General features: G+C 40.4%; 1 protein-coding gene and 1 non-coding gene across 2 annotated transcripts in view; one reads left to right on the forward strand and one right to left on the reverse strand.

The window, feature by feature from the left end:
- Positions 1 to 750: 750 nt before the first annotated feature.
- Positions 751 to 17,122, reverse strand: part of thada (THADA armadillo repeat containing) — a 99,439-nt gene continuing 83,067 nt past the window's right edge. The window contains exons 34-38 of the mRNA XM_067609419.1: positions 17,039 to 17,111; positions 15,868 to 16,018; positions 15,571 to 15,693; positions 2,659 to 2,834; positions 751 to 1,369 (exon numbers count right to left, since the gene is read on the reverse strand). Coding sequence (XP_067465520.1) covers positions 1,046 to 1,369; positions 2,659 to 2,834; positions 15,571 to 15,693; positions 15,868 to 16,018; positions 17,039 to 17,111 — 847 coding nt within the window. The 3' untranslated portion in view covers positions 751 to 1,045. The remainder of the gene's footprint in view (positions 1,370 to 2,658; positions 2,835 to 15,570; positions 15,694 to 15,867; positions 16,019 to 17,038; positions 17,112 to 17,122) is intronic.
- LOC137197644 (small nucleolar RNA U13) lies at positions 13,584 to 13,683 on the forward strand. Its single transcript, XR_010931498.1, has one exon. It is a non-coding gene; the product is annotated as a small nucleolar RNA U13 (small nucleolar RNA).

Raw genomic sequence — 17,122 nt, forward strand, 5'->3', positions numbered from 1 at the left:
TGTTCCAAAACATTACGTCAGTTTTACTGTAACAGGGAACATGGCTACCAGGGAGGGAGAAGGGTCCAGCTGTATGAGAGGGAAGTGCACACACACACACACACTCTTACACATGTGTACACACACACACACACACACACACACACACACACACACACACACAGAGGACAGTAGCTCATTGTGCTGTCCTCCTAATTACATAACCAGGAAAACTAGAGGGAAGCATAAAAACACAGTCCAATGGGAAGAATCCTGCAGTAAATTAAATATCACAGGAAAATAACACCTCGTATAAACATACAGTAGAAGTCAAAGCGTATACTGAAATACAACTTTGGTGACGTGTCAGCGAAAACACTTTCACAATCCCATGCCTCGGCCATAAAGCTCGGCTCACTGCACAATTGCACCATTGAAGTTTGTGCTTGAAGCTTTAGGCGCTGTGTTGTTTAGCTCCAACCTTAAATCCCTGGTAGACATGTAGAAAGCAGAACGGCCTGTGTGCTCAATGCTGACACTGTTGAAGTTTGTCGTGTGACACATTCTCACTGATAAGAGAACAGAGCATCAAGTGTTGTTTTGCACAAGCTCAGGCTGAATTATTGTTACAGCTTCACAACTGCTGCATTTCTCCATACTGCGGTGCTATGAGGACAACCTTCATATACCGGTATTATTATTAAAGTGACATATTGAGACAATAATGTATTTCCTTGTAGGAAAAATAGAAGATTGGAATCAAAAATGATGTAATTTCAGACATAATATTTAATTAAAAAGGCATCAATGATCATAAAAATTAAAATACATGTAATCAATGAGGTAACATTTATAAGATGTACAGTAAGAGGCGAGTACAGAGTAAAAAAAACAAACAGTTCTTTCCTTCAGTCTCTTAGCATGATAATAAGAAGACTTGACCACAAAGCCAGTCTGTGTTGGTTCACTGAGGCTGTTCATTTATCTGATAACTTTTCCTTTATTGAAATATGAGGAGCTCTTACTTGAAACAATTGGTGCAACTAGAGCCAAAGCCCGCTAACCTCTACCTGAGCCTCTGCAGCACATCCAGAGCCAGAGTGGCCCTCTGCTGCCGCAGCACCAGCCGGGCGTGCTCCATGGTGCAGGAGAACTGAGGCAGAGCTGGGAGGGAGTCCAGGGCCTGCTGGGAGCTGAGGGCCTTGGCTTGGGCCTGGGTTGATAGTGTGTGGATCAGGTGGACCTGGTCCGGCTCTGCCATTCCCGGGTCCTGGGTCTGCTTGTAGGCCAGGATGAGGGAGCTGAGGTGTCCGTGAAGCAGCTTCACCCACTGGACTGGCTCGGCCCACAGGTTCAGGTCGCCCTTCTCGAACAGGAACTCCTCTTCATCCTGGACATGAGCAAAGTGGTCAGTTTACTGGATTTTGATATAAAGCAGTATTCACTGATTTTTTTACTATCACCTTATAAAGTTGACATGTCTAACATGTTAGCAAACAGTTGCCTATTTACACAACCAGCAGATATGGAGCAACATTAGCATTCATTTGGAGACATGTGTCTGGGACAAAATGAGTGGGTTTTTCAGAGCTTTTTTAGTGAAATCCTGCTGATACTGTAGACAGTGTTAATGGAAATAGTTGTGATGTGTAAACGCTTTATAGAATTGAGGGAATCCACAGAGTTGAGTCATAATCCTTCAATATGAGGAACGACTTTCGAATCACACAATGTAATATGACTTAACATAAAAATATTGATTGTTGCAGCTTAGAATACAGAAGCCTGGACTGTACAGCAGGTCTTGTCACTAGTAAAGATGTGTGTGGTAAGTAAAAAGTGAATAAAGATATGTCAGCGCCGGGCCGTAAGCAGCCGTAGTTTACAGCCACTTTGCGTTAGGTCATGCCTTACGAAGCCTCTCAGTGTCTGTAAAGTCTTGAGTAGAAAGAAAACAAATAACAACCAGCAGATATGGAGCAACATTAGCATTAATTTGGACACATGTGTCTGGGACAAAATGAGTGGGTTTTTCAGAGCTTTTTTAGTGAAATCCTGCTGATACTGTAGACAGTGTTAATGGAAATAGTTGTGAATAACCAAATAAACCAAAACAATGAGGTAAAAGATGTGTAAACGCTTTATAGAATTGAGGGAATCCACAGAGTTGAGTCATAATCCTTCAATATGAGGAACGACTTTCGAATCACACAATGTAATATGACTTAACGTAAAAATACTGATTGTTGCAGCTTAGAATACAGTAGCCTGGACTGTACAGCAGGTCTTGTCACTAGTAAAGATGTGTGTGGTAAGTAAAAAGTGAATAAAGATATGTCAGCGCCGGGCCGTAAGCAGCCGTAGTTTACAGCCACTTTGCATTAGGTCATGCCTTACGAAGCCTCTCAGTGTCTATAAAGTCCTGAGTAGAAAGAAAACAAATAATTTGTAAATTTGTAGCCCATGTAAGTGAAACTCAACGGACTTCAGTTTCACTTGATGGGAAATCACCTTAAGTTTATGTAGTCTATCTTCTTGCATATACCCCACTTCCTGTTTGTTCTTATATCAAAGTGTCACAATACAATTTGTGACAATATATCTGCTGCCAGATCACACATTCCTGGACACTTTAGTTACTCTGATCCCAAATGACAAACAACTAGACAGCATTCTCACCAGACTGGAGGCTTCGTCTGCATCTGCCTCCTCATCGCCTTCCTCATCTCCCAGCAGCCACTCTGTCAGGGCGAGGACACCTGCTGGTACCTGCTCCCACAGCTCAAACAGCCGACACAGGAGCCCCACGCCCAAGTCCAGGGCCACAGGAGGACACACGGACACACCTGCCACATCTGAGAACAGAGACCACACATTCATACAAAACAATCTGGTCACAGTGTCATACTTTTAAGACATACAAACATGGTTTACAGAAGCAAGAGTGAATAAACTCAGCCTGAATGTGAATGAACAACAACAAAACATGTTGACAGATCATAAATCATCTTTTCCCAAATAATAAACAGCTTTGGTGCATGTGACTGTGTCATGTTTTTCCACTCTTGCCTTGTTTTCATGAATTCTGGTGCCAATTCCAAGTCATGAACCCACTGTGTCAGCTGGCCAGTGGTTGCACTAATGGTGGTTCCACCTTTAGTCTTTAGGAATGACCAGAGGACCTTTGCCCAGGGATCTAGGGTTGTCCACAAGCGTATTATAAGGTGAAAGGTCAGGGATACAACTGCTAAATATTAAGATTTCAAAAGTCAAAACAAAAGCTTTCTGAGAGGGAGATGCAGAGTGCAGGATCGGGTTGCACCAGCTGTTTGTAAATCCATCAGTGACTTGTAGCTCGTTTCAAACTAGTGATTTACTTAATCAGGTTAAATCTTGAGGAATGTCCTAGCTAGTTCAGGACTTCAGTAATGTGTAAACCTGAGCCAAGGAAACATCCGTATTACTGTGATATATTAATCTTGGCCTTTATAAATGTTGGTATGACTTTGTTTTATCTATAGATGCATATATGGAGAAATGTGTTTTTCAAATGCAGTTTAGAATGAGTGCATTATATCCGTTGTGCGCTAACCTAACCAACATTTAGACATTTAGCTAATCTACTGTTGTAACATTTCTTGATTTGAGGTTTTTTTCCCATTCTTTCAAAAGTGGTTTCAAATCTTCCCGGTTCACATCATTATTAAACATTTTTCATTTCTCTTTCACTCTTCAACCATATGTTTGCAAGCTAACGTAGCTTTGTGTGTTGGCTCAGTTAGCTACGTACCACCTACAGCTGAAAGATACCTGGTGTAAATATTTCGTAACAGCTAACTAATATCTACGTAAGAACTAGTTTGTGCAACTCATATTTATTTCATGTTATGTAAATCCCCACTTAAGACAGCTGAATTTGAACTTATGTAGAGCTGATGCAACCGGTTCCAGGTATTTTCTTTTTCCTACGGGGGATGTGGGGAGTCACTTGAAACTCTGGTTAGTGCACAAACCATTGCTAGGCTTAGAAGAGATGAGTGTAAGAAGTCAAAAAAACATGTTTGAAGAAACGTGTTTACATGAATGCAAGTCCTTGCTGGCTGTCTGCCTGCGGTCACATGATTTCCTGAAAATCATGTAAAAGGAGAAACCTAATTTCCTCAAATCAGGGTTTGGAATTTTTTGTCTATGTGGTTTATCACAGCTAGATGTCTGCTGAAGAATCCTGAAACCAGTTTTCTAAACGGGCTTCTACAACAGCGCAGTGCATGACGTAGACCTTGCACTCAGAATATCGTGTGCTGCCGTGGCATGAGAGGAAAAACCATTACTCGTAGCGGTGTTCCCCGTATCCAAAATAATTAAATCCAAAGTCTGACTAAAACTCAAGCTGAAATAAATAATTCTAAATAAGTCAGTTTCCACAGCTTGAACAGTGGAGTATTTGTAAAATTCAGACGCATTCGGACTCAAAGGAAAAAATGTGCCTGTCACTGCGCTGCGAGTCCAAAAACAGGGAGAAAAAAACTCTTCTGGCTGCCGAATTATCAAATTTGTAATAAACATACCAGATTCAAAAATATGGCAGGTGGCTATGGAGAAATCTGATCATTGACCACCTGTGCGTAAACATTTCCTCCAATTTTCTGCCGTCACCTAATTTCTCTCAATAATTCTTGCTGCAACCGTTGCGACATTTGAATGATGCAGGGCTGACAGCATGTTCCATACTTAGTGTGTGTGTGAGTGAGTGTGCGCGCATGTGTGTACTCTCTGGGTTTGGAAGGCCTTCTGGGAAACAAAACTATAACTCATATAACCAACCACCATCAGGGTGTGTATGAGTGGATTCAAAAATATTCTGCTTCAACACGTTGCACCAATATGCCCATACACACACACACACTTCAAACTGCTAACGTTGCTCTTACTGTAACTTCCTGTTTACTTGCTAATGAATGGATGGATGGATTGCTAACATTTTTGAATGTGATGATCATGTGGATTTTCTTAAATGTGGTGACTGCCAGGAATCGCTCCAATGAAAAATAAACACACTTTCTTTTTGAAAACTTCCTATTTCTAGTCCTCTTAGAGCAGAGGACTGTGGATGTGGTACCATAATGCTTCTACACACACACACACACACACACACACACACACACACATTTTATATATATATATATATATATATATATATATATATATATATATATATATATATATAAATATACATATATACAGAAACAGGCCTGTCATGAGCCTATACTCTCCCAGACAGTTGTATATGGTGAAGGAGAAGGTGTGAGCGTGAGGACACACACTTCAAAACAGAGGGAAAACACAACGTATGACTTCATTTAACGACTCCAGTTGTCCATGCAGCGACTATCTGACACAGAGGTTGTGTGTGTGTGTGTGTGTGTGTGTGAGAGACTGTTGTTCTCCCACCTTGACCATCCTCACCGCAGCTGACACCAAGATAACACCAGAGACTTCAAAAGGCTTTCAGAGCCACTAGCCAAAACACTACCACTATGGGAAGAGAGGAGGGAGGGAAGCAGGAGGTATACAGACCCCCATGAGCACACATACAGTATAAAACACACACACACACATACATACATACACACACATGGTTGGGAACCCAGATTGTTTTTCCTCTTCAGAGAGGAGGCGTAAAATCGGAGCAGAGCCTGAAGTCTGAGTGGAGAGGGAAACCTGGTCTGTGAACATTAGAGGCTGCTGATTGTACAGTATTAGAGGAGATTTAAGAGTTTAGGAGCTTGAGTGACAAATTCCTTTCTTTTACGAAGAAGCTGCCTTTCTCTGGGACAACCCAGCCTCTGATGTCAAGCCTTTACGGTCCCCCACCCTCCTCCTCCTACCAAACATTAAGGGACATAATAGGAAATTTTAGCTGCATTCAATTTATCTGCTTTTCTACGGAGGTTTTACACATCGCTTAATGCGATTTCCCTCCTCGAGCTTTTGGCGCAAAATACTCCGTTTCTCAAGGGGATTGTCTTTCATGCTGTTACTGCCATGGGTGTTGGATGTGTGTGTATATGTGTGGGTGTGTGTGTGTGTGTGTGTGTGTGTGTGTGCTGGCATGAGAGCTGACCTATGTAGTTTTGTTTGTATTGAAAGACTACGCAAGCTAATATTGGACAATCCTCGTCTCTGCAAATGACAATATCGGTGCCAGTTGGTGAATGAATGGATTTGGTTAAGAAGGGGTGAGGCTTCCGTGTGTGTGTGTGTGTGTGTGTGTGTGTGTGTGTGTGTGTGTGTGTGTGTGTGTGCATGCAGTTGGCATTCACTGGCACTGGTATAGTACATTTGAGCTGGGCAGGGCAGGAGTGTGAGGGAAAAACTTAACCTTGTGCCACTTGTGGAAACAGTATAACAGTTGTACCATTCTGAGCTTCTGAGGAGTTTGTCTAAAAGCTGGACTAAGATCTTTGGTTGCCTTTTTATTTAGAAAGTCTTAAATGTTAATCTGATGGAAGATTTAAAAAAAAATATTCACCAGACACACGTTATTATCTTTTCTGAGGAATTGTACATTTTAATCTGAAACTGGCTCCATTATCTAAAGACTTGAACTGTAACACTGTTACCACTTAATTGGCCGCAAAATCCAAACGGCTGAATTAAAAAAGAAACTTCTGACAGACCAAAGACTTCGAGGCTGTAATAAGCTGTGTCCCAAGTCCATACTACATACTAATTCAGAGCAGCACTTTGTGTTCACCCTGGAAAGGTGACAAGCTTGAGTATACTCAAAAAAGTCAGCGTGTATATGAAAAAACAAAGAAAACCTTTCTTTTTCTGATTTGGGAGTGTGATATAGATGGACAATACTGGACTAAAACTCAATGCACAAAGGAAACAGAGGACTGTGCATGGCTACAAAAATATAAATAATTTACAGATGATGGTGAAAAAGCTCCAGGAAAACAAAAATACATGTATTAATTAAGTAGTAATCCTCTATTGGCATAATGCTGCGGACAGACAGATCATAGAGGATTATTGATTGTGCAGCATGTGCGACAATTCCAGCTATCAAACATAACCAGTTCTGCTGTGGAGGGCTGATGACACTGATGACGACTCTATTACTTTTTTTTTTTTTTTTTTTACATATTTTTTATGATAACAACTATTATAATTATTGATATAGTTATATATCTATTGAATTTTCCTTTTGGTCGTTTATTTAGTTGTTAAAGCCCATTCACCTACCTCTGTACATATTCTGGTTTAATTCAACTACATTTGTGTATGTGTGTATGTATTGTATATGTGAATGTGTTATGGTATTTGGAATATTAAATTGGTTCATTTGTCAGTCCCATGTCGTGTTTAGACTGGCGGCCAGGGGACGGTTTTGGCCACATTACATGTGACCCCCAGATACATGTGCGTACATGTATGCAGGCATGTAAATAATATACGTTGTGCGTTGTATATATTAATTGTCTCAATAAAAAAAGAAAAAAGTATTAATTTGTGGAAAATCATTTTACATTTTGATTTAAATACTTTTGTTATTATGATTGTGTGATTGTCAGACACTGATACTTTTTGGTATGCACAGATGGAGCTACTCAGGTGGGAATTTCCCATTTAAAAAGACGTCAACTTTGAAAAAATACCCACTCGATTGAAACCTCGTGTTTGCTTCGACTTAACTTTAGAAAGCATTTCAACTCTGAATTGGCAAATCTGGATTTCACCGCTCATCACTTTCAGGGGAATTGCATTAAAGGATCTCTTCACAGCCAGTACAGATAGGAAGAATGATTACAGCCATCAATATGGCCGTGCCAGTATTGTTTTAAGATAGACCTGAAAACCAGTGAAGCTATACTTTAAGAATCAGCCTTGAACTAATTTAAAACTTTTTTTTGTGACAATAGAAGAAGAGAACTCGCTATATTCTGTCTCACATGCAGTAAAATAAACTGATTGTACATTGTACCGATTCATGTTAAGTAATTTTATTAGAAAAGAAAATGTTAGATTGTTTGTACCACTGAATGTTTGCAATTTTGTTTGACACTAGCACAACCATCTGTGATTATATGTTAGTGAATTATTATGTTTTCAATCCACATCATGCAGCATAAAAACATGGTCAATGTCAATAAACCCTTGTTTGCTGGTCTTCAATCACTCACATTTTACACACGGCTGCAGCCATATTGTGTCTGATCAGCAGTCGAGCCATTAAAGGTGCCGAATTGCATTAAGAGAGACTTAACGGACTTTTGCTGTTCAGTAAATCCTCGCTGAGCCACTGCAGCTGGGGGGGGTGTCAGATGTTCCATTGAGTGAAGGAGGAGGAGGAGTGGGTGGGGGGTTTCGGGCGGGCTTTCAGGACAGTGAAATGAGAGAAATTCCAAACGCTTTCCATTCCCTGCTGGTGTCATCATGATCACTGTAGTGTAGAGTCCATTCCTCAACTCAGCCACTCACATCTGAGGGGGATGACTTCCTCTAAGTTCCCCTTAAGACCGAAAACCTGTTCATTAAGCTTAAAAGTGCATCTTGGTGAATCTGAGTACAAAGACAAAGATTTCACCAGACAGCAGCAAAACGACCACAACGTCAATCTTCTCATGAGCTCAAAGAGACACCGTCTTCCTGATGCAGTATCAGAGAGAAGAGACGCGACAGTGGAGCCGAGACATCAGGAAGCATAGGTGCGAGACTCAGAGAGGTGTGAAATAAAAACACACTCTTTATAGCCCTTACTTCCTCTGGTGGCTGACGAGAAACAGGGAGTGTGGAGACCAAATGCAACAACAACGATGACACCAACAGGAAACATTAACATGAAAATGATGAGAATTACCATAAAAATAATGGTTTAAGAATACACCAGTGGTCTGAACTCACTGTGGCAGCGTTTGTAATAAAGCTGCTGCAGTCAGTGGATCAAATACAAGTCAATGGTTGTCTCAACAGGGAGCCAAACACAGACTCCTGTTACTGTAGATCTGTAAATCTGAAGAAACACCAGCATCACCTGTAGTTATTTGACACAAAGCTGTGCAGCTATAAGTCAAAGAGGATCTACAGGTAACTGTCTGTAGACTCTGGCAGGTCATATTGGTAAAAGTAGGTTCTTTGCCTGTTTGTTCTCTGCAGGTTTTTCAAAATATCATTGTTTGCATTTGAGATGATACAAAGAACGCCAATAAAGTTCTATTCTAGTTTTGCAATAAAGTGCCCTGCTCTGTGACCAACAACTTATGTTTATGGCTCCTTTCAGACATTGAATATAGATAAATCGATATTTAGATATTTTTTATCATCCCCATGGGGAAATTTGTTTCCACAGTGCATTATGTGTGCCTCTTCTGAAGCCTTAATAAACATCCTCTTCTAACAGTAAATCCTCTCACAGATTGCATCTATTTCATCATTCATTACATAATTCATTCTACTGCCTATTTTATAAAGTCTGATAGCGCTGGAGCATAGAATGACAAGAAGTTAGGGAAATCTTATTAGATCCAACTTAGTAACACGATGTAAGTTAGTAAGTTGACGTTGAGAATTTGATGTAAAATTGACTCTGGTGCTTATTATTATATAGAGACCAACATGTTGAGTTGTCATCACATTTGTGTAACACAATCAATTTGTTCTACTTTCCTGAAATTCCTGACTCTGAACTATCCTGATGAAGTAAAGCTCACTGGTACTCCATCTATGTGTTTATGCAGTTAAGTAGGCAGATTACTGTAAATCCACGTATACATGCAGCAGATTAGTATTTCTCCTCTGCACTGACCTTATTTTGGAAACATGACTTACTGATTTTAACTATCTGTGATAGAAGACGCTGCTTTCTGTTCAGCAGTGGAAATGGACTATTTAGATTTATGCAGGGTACTTTGTGTTAGTTTCCATTTTAGTCTGACTTTGGATGGAATTATTTTAAATAGGAGGACGCATCGTTCCGTGTAATGATCTCCCCTTTCATCCAGTCGCTCCGCTGTGCTTTCTCTCTCTGCAGACTTTTGTCATGCACATGCATACTTGTGAAAGTAGAAATGCAGTGACATGTATACATGGCAGAGAAGTCAGCATTGTCCAGGAGAAATCTATGTGAAGAAATCAGGTTTCTCTAATCCCCTACCCAGGTTTATCATTTACATGACAGTTAAGAACTCAGTTTACTGGGGAAGGCTGACTGTCACCCGCTTACATGCACTGCGTGAAGGTTACAGTGAACATTACCGTTGACCTGCAGCTACAGTTAGATCTTGATCTGGTTAGAATACTGTTAACAACTGTTTCACAGCAACAGAGGATGCATAATGAGGCCAATGGTTTCATGCAGTTTGTGAAATTCCCACACTAAGCTATTCTGCATTGTATTTTATCTTCAAAACACATCAAGTCTCACGGCCCAGTGCTGTAGAATGCAAAGAACACAGTGTTTAACACCGCCTGCAGACACCAGACATAACTGGAGACGTGACTTTATTTCACGCCAGCGACCAAATCATTAGAATCTCATTCCCCACGTAGCCCTTTAGAGTAAAAGACGGAGAAAGTAGCACTGGGGGGGGAAATAACAGCTTATTTATTCCAGACTAAATGTTAAAGCTGCAAATCAAATACAGTTTATGTGTTTTGAATCTTTTCTGCTCAAGTGATTGACATGTGACAGTGGTTTATTGGTTGAGTGAGCATTGTGCTAAAATAGGACGAGGTCTGTTTAATGAGTGTCCTTCAGCTCTGTTAGGTCGCTCACTTCCATTCGTCTGCGTCATCCACTGTAAATGAATGAACTGGGGGAAAGGACACATGAATGGCATATTCTGCAAAGGCATTTGTTTAGCTGCACAGTAAGCAAAGTAGGTTACTCGGGGCGAGTTGGTTGATAATGGTTGACTGACAATGGCCTGGAAAATATGGGCGAGTCAGCAGAGTTTGAATGTTCAACATTACTTCAGAATGGTTGGTGAAACAGATTCCCACATAAATTATATATTTATAGAAGGCTAGTCATTTAGTACTTATGTTTTGCCATGCCAGACTCAGAATACAGTATTTAGAATGACAGAAAATTTAAGGTAAAGTCCCTTTTTTTAAATCTGCTATAGAATCATACTTTGTGGTTTTTACAATTTTCCTGGAATCACAACTTTACTTTTAGTTGAGGATTGCTGTTTGTGTTCTCAATCGCATCTCTAAAAATGCCCTCTCATACATGGACGTTCAATCCAAACCCCTCTGTGCTCTATATATAAAGTGATCCCTCTGTTCCAGCCCTGACGCTGTCACAGTGCCGGAGGTCCAGTGAGGGTGAGTGGAGTTTGATTTCAGACCCAATTAGTCTAGAGGTATTTGGGTGGTGGTGGTGGTGGTGATGCTGGCCGGGGGTGGAGGGAGTGTGGGGGTGTTGCAGGGTGGGATAGGGTTAAATTAGATTTGCTCTTCCTGCCCAGGACAATGGCTCCACTGTGGTTCACAGCTCTGGGAAGAAGAGCCTCATCTAACCTGATGTGAATCTGCACAAATTTCTCTCCCACACACAAAACAGGTTTATTTGAATGATATCTGGTCTAAAATCTACACTAAAATGTAAGTTTGCAAAGCATATATACTTTATTAAAAGGCAAAGTAAGTCCTACTCTTAACACTTAATAAAGAATGAATACTTGTTATTACATGTTTTTGCAAGTGAAACAAAATAACTCCTTTACTTGAAACGTGAAAAAAAGACCAAAAAAAAATATGTTCTGAACTTATTCTGCAGTTTTTACCAATCATATGGAATATACAGTACATCCCATACATGTGTTTTAATTTTCAGTTACATCAAAGTCCTTGTTTAGCTGACTCATTCAGCAAGACTATAATCCACAATGACACAAGTCTAACATCTAAATTCAATTTTAAATATAAATGTTTCTTCTTTTTAAAGGGGGATGAGGTGTGTGTGTGTGTGTGTGTTGCAGAACCCGTCTCTGTCTGTCCTCCATATCAAAGGGCCAGGAGTCGTTGCCTCCCTCTGAAGCAGCTAACACCTCAGATACTTGACTCTGAAATGGCAGGTCGTAAAACACACACACACACACACACACACACACACACACACACACACACACACACACACACACACACACACACACACACACACACACACACACACACACACACACACACACACACACACACACACACACACTGGCCCGAAGGGGATGGGAGAAAAACACAAACAAACACACACACACACACTCACAGTGACCTGTATACACACATACATGCAAACACACAGTAATGTTCTTGCACTCCCACAGCATTGCACATTATAGCCACGGTGTGGAATAGCATGGCAAGCTATTGGATTTCTATTTCCTTGGCTCCCTGACCTGAGCTTTTATGCAGGTCAACAAGCCAAACGTATCACTACCAGCATAAAACCCTGGGTCTCTGCAACAGTGAGAGTGAACTTTACTACAGTGCTAGTCACATACTTGAAAACTCTTTTGCAAAAAAAAAAAAAATGTCATTATAGCAGCCCTGGAATCACTCTTAGCTGAGGTTAGATGGTAGCTTATGACCCTAAAAAGACGTTTTATTAAATTACATTCAACAACAGAAGGAGGATATATCAAATGACCTATAACAGACACAGTATTGTGGGTTCAGCTACATAAAAAGACAAAATAAAGACTCATTGAGACAGTTATTAGTATGTTATGAGGAACACCTGAGCTTTCTCTAATGTGACAAGTTAAAACGCCTACTGTCAAAAAGACTTACAGTGAACAATTTAAAATTACTGCTGTGGACAAAAAATTCTGACACACACCCAGTTTAAAGTTTTTTTTAAATGTATCCTTATTATTGTGGAGGCGTACAGGTCATTTAAAATGTTGAAATCAAGCAAGCTGTCATGAAAATGTTGATCTTGTTGTTGGAGGAAGCTATGCTAGCTTATTAGCTGTGTTTCACCAACAAGTTTTATTTTAATAATCCTGTCAGAGTATAAACTGCTCAAAAAAGAAGAATGGTTTGCAGACAGGAGTCGGTGGTTAATATGTCTTTTGAATAAACTATTTTCGATGGAGTTAACGAGCTTGTTAACCGCTAGTTAGCAAGCAGCTAGCAAGCTCATTAGCTTGAAGAGCTTTTTTCCCCCTCTTCAATAAAACTCTTTATTGAATGAAATTATGAACAATCATGAGAACAAGATGCCAGCAGAGAGTAAGAAAAAACAGAAAGAAGCCTGGGGAGCTGTTGTGACTGACTAGCAGCGGTTCACTCACAAATTCAAACTCTCCTTTATGCACACAAACATACACTTCAAGACACATTAGCATACTGACACACAGTCATACACGTACAAATGTTTTCCTAGCAAAGCAGTAAGTACAGTCTTCACACATAGTTCCTGGTAAATTACTGGGATAACATTTCAGGCACTGCTAGTGATTTTCACTATTCACATCCACTATCCCATCATCCCACACTCCCCACTGTAGTCTCTAAGGTCTATCCAAATAGAGGTAATATCTGAACAAATGATCAGCTCCACTGGAACACGCATTGCAGTGATTTGTTGTTGCACACTTTCAGTTCAAACAGATGATGATTAGTGTGTTCATGACAATCCGTGAAAAGTGCTACCTTAACCTTGTTATGCTCTGCGCCTCAGCCCGTCTGAGCTTGGACAAAAAAAAAAAAAGTATAAGAAGAATATATGGGACTAGGGACAGCCCAGCAGATTGTGGTCATGCAAAACTTATGGATGCCAACCGCCATAAACTCAACAGACGAAGAAGAAGAAGAAGATGGGGGTAAGGCTGGATGTATGTGTGTACGCGGCGGAAGATTTTGGGCGAGGAGCGGTTTTTGTCTGGTGCTAATGTTCTTGTAATGTATTTAAAAAGGGTGCTTGGATTGTTTGTTGTAATGCATTGGCAAGGCAACCGTAAACAAATCGCAGATTCAAATACATCATCAGCAGAGTCTTGTGATTGGCCTGTCGCTCCACGTGAAAGTGTCTTTCCTCAGATGGACTTTACCATCCCCTACTTATTCAATTTCAGAACATCACGTAAGTTTAATCTTCAGAAGTGGAAAGATGACATATTTTTTCAATTGAAGGTTCTTGTTGGGTTTTTTTTTTTATACAGTCAGAGGAATGTGATTTATTTTTGGGTTTTTTGGTTGTTTCTCATTTACTTCAGGAATTTGACTTTCCTGGCCCGGTCACTCATTCATTTGATACCAGATTACCAATTTACCATCTCATTTCTTCTTTCTTTGTTATGTGTTACATTCCTGTTGTGCGTACGACACATGTTAAACTAAACCAGGAATCCGGTGCAATTTTCGAGATCATTTCAGGGGTTGGAGAAAGAAGCTTGGCTGGAGAGCAAAAGGTCACACAAAAGTATGAAGACAAACACTTGTGCTCTTTTTCCCACAGTGGAGACGTGTGTCCAGGAGGAAATTTAGACCATCTTACGGTAAGTAACACACTCTCTGCTTCCCACACACAGGCACACACTTAGAAACAGTAATCTCCAAATGAGCAGTAAATATGGATGGACAAAGGGGGATGCCCCAGCCTCTTTTCTCTATACACACACACACACACACACACACACACACACACACACACGCACACGCACACGCACACAAGGACACCCAGTCTGTAATTATGCCTATTGTGTTCTCTTCCTGTTGTAGAGAAACCTCTCCATCTTAGTCATGTTGTTGAGCTCCTATCTGATTTTTAGCTGACAGCTTATCTGACCCTGTCTGGCCTTATGAACATAAACACTTATAGAACACACACACTGCTTTTGGATAAAATCTAAACATTATCAGGAATTTTCAATGAATTTCCCGGGCACCTAACTCTGCCTTTAAAGGAAAAGTTTGGATTTTACTCTCACTTGTCGTATATGGACAGTAAATAAAATTAGAATTTGGTCAAAACATGTCAGGGCTACTGGAGTTGAGTCTTCCCCCATGACTCTGCACCCCCTTCCATGAACAGCACTGACATGGGGGGGCTGCAGAGACTTTTGAGGAGGTGTTTTGCTATCTGGTGTTATGTTATGAGATAGTATCGGTGGCAACAGACACAATAAGGGTGGCTCCTGGAGGGAAACTGGGAAAATACAGGAAGTGAGATTTGTGAGGACAGGAAGTGGCACTACGGCTGTTTGAGAGTTGGCAGCTGTCAGTCCTCTGGATTGTGGGATTGTGTGTGTGTGTGTGTGTGTGTGTGTGGAGGGGGGGGGGGTGAACTTCTGAGTAAAGTCCGGGCATCATACAGTTCTTCAGAAAACAGAACTCAGACATTCTCAAAACAATGACACATAACCACACACACACTTGCGTTCCAGCTGCCGAATTAAAGATTGCATCCCCCCTTCCAGGAATGGTCCAAGACGCTAAACATGAAATGATGTCATCAACCCTTTTTAACATCAGTTTGTTTTTTTTGTGTGTGTGTGTGTTTGTGTGTATATATTTCAGTGGACATGCATTACAATCGCTTCAGTATGTGAGTGTGTACTCCTAACAGTCAGTGTGTACCTGTACTCAGCAGATGAACTGGTACATTAGAGATGAAGTCAGAGGCAGAATCTCTGACTTCCTGGTCTTCATCCTGCAGCAACGTCAACAGACTCCTCCACAGGGGCACTGTGCTGGCCAGACCTGGAACACACACACACACACACACACACACACACACACACACACAGACAAATTCTTAACATACAGATCCTGTGCTTCTATAAATGGTCACCAGTTTTCTGACCATTTCAGTATTTATCTTAACTGCGTGGAGGGTAAGCATTTCCTCAAGTCATTCCATAATTTGAGACTCACCCAGTGGCAGGTCACAGCTGGTCAGCAGAGTGTCCGTACAGTTGACCAACACCTTGGTGGCCATCAGCTTCACCTCCACCGGCTGCTCCTCGCTGCAGCACGAGCACACCAGCGCCCCCCACTGAGATAAGCAAGCCACTGCACTCGCACCCTAGATGACAACACATAACACTTAACACTTGTATAAAATTTTCTTTTTTTTTAAAGGAAAATTCACACTTTATACTTGCATACGCTTTATTGAGGCTGGGCACGAGGCTAAAATCAATATTCAATCAATGTTAATAAGAATACTTTTACAATTTTTATATATTTCAGGATATGGCAGATGTATGCAAAATCACATCAAAAACAACAAATACATGAGATAAAATTCTTGACACCACAACAACAAAAATACCTTGTTTTATTATTACATATAATCTCATTTAAATCATTCATTTAGATGGTAGAATTTTATAAGATTATGAGATAATATGATCATGTCATCTCAATGTGATTTCTTTAAAAGTCATAAACGATGATGATAATTATCGACCAGCCCTATATTACAGTGTGACATGATCAACAGAAAATTTTTCATGTTAAATAACCTTCTTCAGCAAAAACATCAAACATTTTCTTGTTCCGGTTCCTTATATGGACACAGCTTCCTGTTTCCTTGAATGAGAAAGTATGTCGAAACGTTTAACTGGTACTGTATATTGTATCATTGTAAAATAATGTTTTGGGGTTTTGGACAGACTGACAAATCATATGTTGGGGATTTCTGTCCTGACATTTCTTGGTAATATAGGCCAATACTGATAATATGTGCCTTGAGCCAATATCAGCCGATGTGTCATCTGGATGATTTATCATTCTAGCACGAATGGTTACAATTATTCTCAGAAATCAGTCTTTACTACGCAATGTTTTGTTTTATTTTGAATATACGTCTTTAAAGCAAACTTGGTAAAAAAAAAAAAGCCTCGAATAAGAGACTACAGAAGTGGGTGGGTGGAAACAGTGACATCAGTAAGCAGAATGCTAAGCTACTAGCTGCAGCTTGAAAATGAACACCTCCTCCTTTTACATTTTTTATTTGATCGTTTAGTTTAATTGTAGTCTACCAACAGATCCTGTTGCTAAGTCAGAAATTAGTAGCACATACATGTTTATCAGTCTTTACCTTAGGGTCAGAGGTCACCAGCTGAACCACCAGTTGAGAGGCCAGGGTCAGGGCAGCACAGTGCAGCTCCACACTGAAACAAGA

The sequence above is a fragment of the Thunnus thynnus genome, chromosome 14 (assembly GCF_963924715.1).
Source record: "Thunnus thynnus chromosome 14, fThuThy2.1, whole genome shotgun sequence".
In the NCBI taxonomy this organism is placed as follows: domain Eukaryota; kingdom Metazoa; phylum Chordata; class Actinopteri; order Scombriformes; family Scombridae; genus Thunnus; species Thunnus thynnus.